Source organism: Coturnix japonica, chromosome 32, assembly GCF_054131305.1.
Source record: "Coturnix japonica strain WE chromosome 32, WE-NBRP24, whole genome shotgun sequence".
In the NCBI taxonomy this organism is placed as follows: domain Eukaryota; kingdom Metazoa; phylum Chordata; class Aves; order Galliformes; family Phasianidae; genus Coturnix; species Coturnix japonica.
The window spans coordinates 4,216,181-4,224,361 of NC_140694.1; the positions used below are offsets into that span (position 1 = coordinate 4,216,181).

At 52.9% G+C, this 8,181-nt stretch overlaps 1 protein-coding gene across 1 annotated transcript; it reads left to right on the plus strand.

Annotated features, from left to right (window-relative positions):
- Window positions 1–744: 744 nt before the first annotated feature.
- LOC146755521 (uncharacterized) lies at window positions 745–7,726 on the plus strand. Its single transcript, XM_085525480.1, has 18 exons — window positions 745–824; window positions 952–1,072; window positions 1,258–1,337; window positions 1,543–1,668; window positions 1,939–2,018; window positions 2,287–2,398; window positions 2,700–2,789; window positions 3,030–3,134; window positions 3,318–3,470; window positions 3,628–3,779; window positions 4,047–4,194; window positions 4,360–4,497; window positions 4,617–4,793; window positions 5,050–5,205; window positions 5,357–5,458; window positions 5,576–5,678; window positions 5,917–5,976; window positions 6,243–7,726. The coding sequence occupies exons 2-18, from the start codon at window positions 970–972 to the stop codon at window positions 6,389–6,391; spliced, it is 2,034 nt and encodes a 677-aa protein (XP_085381606.1). The 5' UTR covers window positions 745–824; window positions 952–969; the 3' UTR covers window positions 6,392–7,726.
- The last annotated feature ends 455 nt before the right edge of the window (window positions 7,727–8,181 follow it).

Sequence of the window (8,181 nt, forward strand, 5' to 3'; positions counted from 1 at the left end):
GTGCCGTGTTGGAATCAGATGTGACCACGTGGTCTTGGCTCCCCGCCTTGTGGGGGGTCATGGTGGACCAGGCTGTTGGCCGTTGGTGATGTCATAAGCGTCTGGAATGAGGGGAGGAGTGGTGCGTTCTGTGTTCCTTTGTGGGTGAGCTAGTGGTCGGAGTGGTTGGTTGTCTTCTTGTTCTTGTGCCTTTAGTGCTGTTAGTTAGTGCTTTTAGTTAGTGCCGTTAGTTAGTGTCATTACTTAGAGTCGTTAGTTAGTTAGTGACTTTAGTTAGTTAGTGACTTTAGTTAGTTAGTGACTTTAGTTAGTTAGTGACTTTAGTTAGTGACTTTTGTGCCTTTTTCTTCACAACGTCGTGCGCAGCAGCTTGTAGGTAAGCTGAACCAGTATGGGATGGATGGGTGGGCAGTGAGGTGTTGAGAACTGCTGGCTGTCGGAGCTCACAGCACCGTATTGCTTACTCTTGACCATCAGACGTAATTTTCCCTCAGTACACACGTTCCAAAGGGGGTATCAGTAAAGGTGGCACCTGTCCCGTGCTTCTTCCATTGTCTTCTTTGCTCAATTTTGGAAGCATCGTAAAGTTGCTGGGTGGACAGGCATCACGTAGCCTGAGACTCAGCATGTCTTGCAGCAAGTGGATGGGACGGTTGTGCTGTGTGTGTTATTCCATGGATGTCTTAGCCCTGCTCACTGACCTGCTCTTTCTCTCTCCTCTCCTCACCCTCCGCCCACTGCCTCAGTGCAGCTTTTGCTCTCATTCCATCTGAGCAAAGCGACAAGGAACTGCTGCAGATAGCTTGAAGTGATCTCATTGCCAGGTACGTGCCACGTTTTGTCCCCGCACATGGTTTTGCCGCAGGGTATGCGAGGGTAGTTCTGACGAATTGTACCCATACTGTGGTGTGTGAATACAGAAAACAGAAATGTGTTTCCGTTCTGTTCCAGCACGTCACAGCTGCTGTGATGGGCGTCGCGTGCATGGCCGGGGAGGAGAGTGGGGCTCCCCAGAACAGAAGAACTCCAGCGGAGCCCTACCATGTTACGGAGGTGATGCCTCTGCATGCTGGTGAGTGAGGTTCTAAAGCGGGGTGGGCAGGGCTGGGGCAGCGAGTGCCCCCTGCTCCACACCAGGAACCCTTGTCACGGGCAGACTGTGCCAGGGGAGCGAGCCCAGGGCCGGAGAGGGCAGAGCTCCTTCTGCTCCCGCCTGCCTTTGGCCCCTCTATAGCACTGCTCTCTCTCCTTGCTCAGATGCTGAATTGCTGCCTCTGTCTGATGTGGAACAGGAGGCAGTGGACTTCATCCAAGCCAACACCATCAGCATGGAAATGGTAAGAGCAGCCATCTCCATCGTGGCTATACCTGCATCTCCAGACGGTCCCTCTGGCTCTGCCTTCAGGCTGCAGGAGGGCTGATGGCCGGGCAGAGCTGCTGCTGTCCTGCAGCTGTCCTGTGCTGCTCCACACCCCGCAACGCCTGGTCCCCCTGGCCATGGCTGTCCCCACTCACACTCCTCGGTCTCTGTGTGCTTGCCAGGATCTGGTGCAGAAGCTGCAGTTCCTCAATTCCATTTGTATACTGTGCAGCATGGCTGGACAGACGAGCCTCACACTGAGCCATGATATCTTCTGCTTGCTGAAAAATCAGTGCAAGAAGATTGAGGTGAGGGGACATGGCACCCAGGTAGCTGCACCCTGTGAGAAGGACAGGACAGGGGGAGAGGGAGGCAGGGAAATGATGCACAGACACCCAAGTGCCCCAGATGGGACTCCAGGTGCTGCTGAGAGCTCAGCAGTGGAGGTGGACAGCAGCACCAGTGTGCCAGTGTTTGTCAAGGGCCACTGGGGCGACTCAGGCCCTAGCGGCCGGTGGCAGGTTTGCTGTTGCTGGGTGCTGGCAGCTGCCAGGTGCCATCCTGATTGTGCTTTGCAGGTTCTGTTGCGTGAGGAGCCCATGGAGCAGCTGAGCACCGGCCTGAGATACTGCTGCATGAACACCATTGCTGCCTTGAGGTACCTGCCCAGCCCCTGCTTTTGCCAGCACATCCCCCAGGCACCATCCTGGTGGCCCTGATGCAGCTCCCCACTAAGTCTTGGCCCTCGCCCCAAAGCTGGTGACATCAGGACTGTCCTCTGACCCAGAGCAGCCCCGTAGGGGAGGAGGCACCTCCTGGCAGGGCTCCCCATCCCTCTCAGGGAGCCTTGCCCAGGGGAGGACCTGTTCCAGCCCTGCCTCAGCACCCAGGCACCGCTCCTAGCATCAGTGTCTCTCTAATTGCAGCACAGTTAATGCAGTTACAGAGGAAGAAATACTCCATCTCTTCAAGGTGTGCTGCAGCATCGTCTTCTATCTTCCTCCAGCCAGGGCCTTGAACATTTCCCTCTACAACCAGGTATGTACTGGGCAGTCTACTGTTGACCCCATGCCTCTGGGCTGCCGCTTGCATTACTTGTGTCCAGAGATCTATCAAGATGTTTGTGGGACAAGGTAGCAGCCTTGCTTGCCCTCACCCTTGCCTTGGGCTTGGCAAACACCCTGTGTTGTAGCCTGCTCTGAGTGCAGCAGCCTTGCAGGGTGCCCCTGTGCACAGATCTGTGGGTATCCTTCCTTGGCAGCCAGAGGGGTTCACAGCAGTCTACTGGGTATGAAAGGGAACCCTGAAAGACTTCCACAACCCACTGTTCTCTTTACAGACCCTGGAAGCTATGGACGACATGCTGCAGATTGTGCTAGATGTCTGTCCCATTGCCAGTGTCAAGAGTCGGCTGCAGGGAATCTTGGAGGTCTGTCTATTGTGAAGTTCTGCCCCCACAGCTCCCTTCTAGTAGTTTATCCCACTCCATGGAAACGGCACTGGCAGTAGTTGGAGCCAGCAAGGGACCCTGGCGGCGGTAGCCCCATGATGGGCTTGGCTTAAGCTCAGGGGAAGCCTGGATGGATGCTGTGATTCCAGCTAGGAGCTCAGCAGACCTGCAGTGGGCATCAGCAGCTCCCAGGCTAACCAGCAGCTCCTCTCCTCACAGGTGCTGCTGCCTTTCAGCATCTCCAAGACACAGGCTGTGTGTGAGAGGGCTTTGGGGCGCATCTCGAAGCTTAGTGGCTTCATGACCAGCAGTTTCTGGCAGCAGGTAAGGAGACATGAAAATTGTGTACCTGTGAGAAAAGCTGCGGCTCAGGTGTGAACCCTCAGAATGCTTTTGACATGAAGGGAGGGTCTTTATCCTTCCTTTTGCCTGTGCTCATCCTGCTCCAGATGCTATTCTCTCATTCTGTTTAACATGCCTTCCCTCCTTTTTTCCTTCTTACTGCAGCCCCTTGGAAAAAACCTTGCCCCTTCTCAGAGGACAGACATTGCCCTTGTAACCCTGGAGAAGATCATTGGGGACTATGGTTTTGATGAGAAGAAGTGGGCTGAGACTATGCTGGATGTGCTTCGGAGAAACCCTGGCACCTGGCTGATGGATGTAAGCAGAGTGAGGCAACCCTGCCCGCCACAGCTCTTGGGAACTGAAGCCATTTGAAGGCAGCAATGAGCTGTGGGAAGGGCAGTAATAACACAGCCTGGGAGGCAAATGGCTGCAGTCCAGTGGCAGCAGCAGTCTCCCTGTGTTCTCACAACAGGTGCCAGAGATTCTGGGATTCATCCATGCCAACCTGAAGATCCAGAGCACATCAGTTCAGCAGATCCTGCTCTCAGTGCTGGATATGCTGACCGTCCAGTTTCCCAGGGATGTGCTGAGGAGTGTGTTGACCGACCTCCCACAGAATGACAGGTATCAGCCCAGACAGCCCCACACATTTGTTCCATGTGAAGAGCAGGGCTCAGAAATGGTCTGGCTGCCAGAGCCAAGGAAAGCTGCAGGACATCCCAAGGAGCAGGCCCTCCATCCCACTGTGCTTTCCAGTGCTGGTGGGCAGCTCAGGGCTGCAGCAGCCAATACCAACCATGGCAGCCCAGAGCCCCCCATCAGGCTCCTGCCTGAGCCATGGTGCTGTGGCTAAGGCAGCCCTGCTGACGCAGCATTGCTCTCTGTTTATAGCACTACCCTGGACATACTGAAGAGTGTGCTGACCCTGCTGGAAGCATCCAAGCGGATCTGGGATGAGCTCAGCAGTGTTCTACAGGACCAACAGCTGTGTGAGATATTGAGCATCAGCACAGAGGAGTTGGGCCTCCTTCGCTTGACTGTGAGTTACTGGACAATGCACCGTGCTCTCCTACAGAGCACTGGTAGCTCAGGCTGGGCTGTGTCTCCCTAGTGCCCTGCCTTGAGCTGCCAGAGCAGCCAGGAGCTGCAGGGTGCAGGATGTCCTGCTGCCTCTGCCTGCCTCTCACTGCTGTGTTGGTTTCAGGCGATGCCTCCCACTGAAGAGCTGGTGAAGGAGCTGTGTAAGCCAGCACTGCTCCAGAAGCTTCTGAATGTGGAAAGCCTGCCAGTGCTCTGGCTGGTGCTCAGACGTCTCGTGCTGCTGTCTGATAGACCTGAGACGGTGAGCAGGACCTTGTCAAACGAAGGCCTCATGTTGACAGCCTGGCGCTGGGGCAATGGGCAACACTGTGCCTTGGCATCTGTCCTCCTGATGGAAAGGAAATTGTGTGTTTTGTACAGGCAATTGAAATCCGGGCCCTGCTTCCAGGCGTCATGGAGAACCTGCTGTTTGCCAACACAGCCATTACTGTGAAGGTGCTGAATATCTTCAGGAATGCAATGCACCATCTGGGGAAGAGGCATGCCAGTCCGTTTGCTCTGGAGCTGGCTGAGAAGATCCTGCCTCTTTTTAATCACGTAAGTCTGTTGTGGGAGGCTGAGCTCTGCGGGTGGGTGCTTGACAGGAGCGTCTTCTCCTTTCTTTCCTTCTCTGGGCTCTCAGGAATGACATGTCCTGTGGGCTCTGTAGCACTGCTGGCCGTGTCCCTGCTAGTGCAGCTTGGTTGTTCTTGGTGATGTCAGGCCCCTGTGCTGGGGCTCAGCCTACACTCATGCTCACCATGGGCAGTGAGAGTGTGCTGCTGAGGTCTGAGGTCCTCCTGTTCTCCCTCAGGCATCATCTGAAGTGCGAGAAGGTTCCATCCGCCTCTTCATGGATGTGATGGATGCTGTGCTGTGGTCTCAGAAGGGAAGCATGAAGAAGATCGTGCGCAGGGCCCTGCACCCTCTGCTCTTTCACATGAGTGACGAGACCCTGAGCGTAGCGCAGGTACGAATTTCAGAGCTGAGCAGTGTGCAGGCAGTGGTGTGCTGACAGTTCAGCTGTGATGTGCAATTGAGAGCAAGTTCAGCAAGCATTCAGACACTGGGATGTGTGTCTGTGTGTGTGGTGCCATGTCCCTGCATCTGTTGTTCTGCAGGCATCTGGGGAAGCCCTTGTGTCCTGTGCAAAGTTCCTGAAGTGGAAGGAGCTCAAGCAGCAGACCCAGCAGAAGAACGCAGTGGGGATCATGAAGTGTTTGGTGAGGACAATCTCACAGCCCCCACCTTTTTGCTGGGGGAAAGGGGATGCTGGAGGAGGGGTTGCAGCAGCAGCTGTGGCTGCTCTGCAAGCCCCATGCTCTTGTTCTCTTCTTCAGCTGCAGCAGGACAGAAAGGGAGTGGAAGGGTACCTGCAGCAGAGCCTGCCATACCTGGAGGATTCTCAGGCCTCCTTGCGATGCGAGGCTGTCAGATTCATTGGTGAGCCCAACCCCTGCGTCCCTCTTTGGGCCCTGCCCTGGCAGGAAGGCACAGCCCTGAAGCCCCCAGGTACAGCCTGCCCGTGCCGGTAGCCACAGTGGGTGCCTTGCTCAGGTCCCCCCTCAGGTGCCGTCCCTGCCTGCAGCATGGAAGGGGAAGCAGCTGGGCTGGCGGGGTTGGGGTCTGAGCTTCTGGCAGCATGTTGGGGAGTGGGTGTCTGACAGAGCTCTTTCCCTAGGGCTGATTGGGAAGCACGCCAGGGAGCAGAGTGAGGAGATGCTGAATGAACTCTGCAGTGGTGAGTGAGGGCAGTGCTGTGTGTGTTGGGGCTGGGGGCAGAGCTGGGCAGCATGCAGCTGTGCTTTGCCCTGCTGCAAGGAAATGCTGCAGGGGCAGAGGAGCATTCATGGCAGTCCTGAGCAGTGTCTTCCACTGACCCGTCAGTCTCCCGTGCTCCTCCTGGCCAGGAAAAGCAAGGAGTGGGGCTGGCAAGGCCCAGAGTGGAAGCTGGTGGCTCTCTGTAGACTGGGGGTCCCATCTCTGCTCTGTTTCCTTCTGTTGCAGCCCTTCAGCCTTTGGAAGATGACCCCCATCTGACAGTCTGTTCTATGGCATCTGAGACCATTCAGAAGCTGAGACACCAAAGGCAGAAGGCGGCACCAGCACGGAGAAGGCTCCCAGCACTTTTCCGCTGGTCCTGCATAGCCTTCTGAGGGATAATTCTTGTTCATTAACGTTGCTAGGACACCTGTACAGCAACGTTGCTGGGACATGTGTTCCTGTCACGCAAGACAGACCCCCTGAACAACAGCGGGAGCCTTGGAGCACAGACATCTTGGAAGAAAGAACAGGAACCAAGCTGGTTAGAACTGGGTCTGTAGTTAGCGATTAATTAAATTGAAAAGCACAATTGAAAGCCTTTGGAAGGAAGATCTGGAGAATATGACCACTAGAGAGCAGCACGTATGCACACAGATGCAGAACTGATCATAATTACACTGACTAAATTGTAACTCCTCATATGAGTTCTTGGAACTTAAACAAGCAAGCAGAAAAGTTGTGGTTTATTCTAGCTTTTGCAAAGCCGGAATGCTGGGCAGCAAAGCTCCTGCTTGCTTATAGTGCTGTGTGCCTGGACATAAGTGTCATGTGGAAAAAGACAAAGAAACACATTTTCTTTGCCTATGTCTTGGAGAGCCAGGAATCCAGAATTCAAGATCTTTGCTTTTGAGTTTGCAATTCAAAACCGGATTAGAAAGGATTCTGCAAACTTTCTTTGATGACATTAGACTCTTCATTAACAACAATACTGTTTCTAATACTACTAATAACAGCAACACAACAACAAAATAATGGAAGATGAAGGAAGACATGGGGACAAGAGTCACTGGAGGAAATTTCTCCTTTGAACTGAATTGGTGTTAGTGTCCCCGTGCACAAGAACCAAGGAGAGAGCAAGCATGTTTTGTACTCTTCAGAATGCAGTGTGGTTCATCTTATTGTCATCCAAATGAGACCGGGATTTCACTGCATTGTTGGAAATGGGAAAACAGTGCCAAAGTTGCATGTTTTGAAGCAGAAAAATAGTAATTTTAAAAACCCACAGCAATAGAGTAGAGAAGATCACCAGCAAAGCCTGTATCACTTGACCTCAGAGTAAAAGCAACAGTCAACCAAAGAAGCGGATGCTGATCCATTTCATGCACTTTTGTAAGGATGTGAAAGCGAGCAGACTTACCTGAAGGTGGTGTAACGTTAGTGGTAAACATCACCAAGCTCCCTCCAAAAGTGGACTTGACCTTTTGTCTCTGCGACCATCTACGTACAGAGGGAGCTACTGGAGAGCTGTGCTCGGATCCTTCAGTTTTCATGTCTCTTACCATCTCTCTTCCAGGAGATCTTGCGAAGAAAGGCTTTTCCTGTGAGGATGAAACACAGATAGGAAATGTTACATCTAGTTTTGCTGTGGGAGTTTACCTCTGTGTGTGACACATTCATTCTTCTGACAGCTGCTAACACTCAGTTTATTAATAAAAATCATACCTTTATTACTTTGTGCCTTGCAGATTAATCTGAATGTAAGAAAATCGGGTTGACTTTGTTTGCTTCGCTCAACACTGGCCACATCAAGATAACAAAGGACATTGTTTTCAAGAATAATTGCAGCTATCTTCCAGTTGGCTTGTGCTTCTGTGTTTCTGAGAAACACCATCTAGCAATTTCTTTTTCTTTTTTTGCACGAGTCCTGGATGCTGGTGTGTGTTGTGCTCTGTTGTTTGCTGACCAGCAGGTGAGAGGACTGTGTTTTGTGTTGGGTGTTGAGTTTTGTCTATCTCAGGGGCCATCCAATTGGATCCATCCTCTTTTTGCAGTGTTTAGGGACAGTTAATTTGCTGTTGCCTGGAGCTATGTGTGAAGTGCAGGACTAGAAGCTGTGATCGCTGAATCTCCTTGGATGAGCCCCAGCTCAGGTTCTCTCACACCAACCAAGAACATTTTTGCC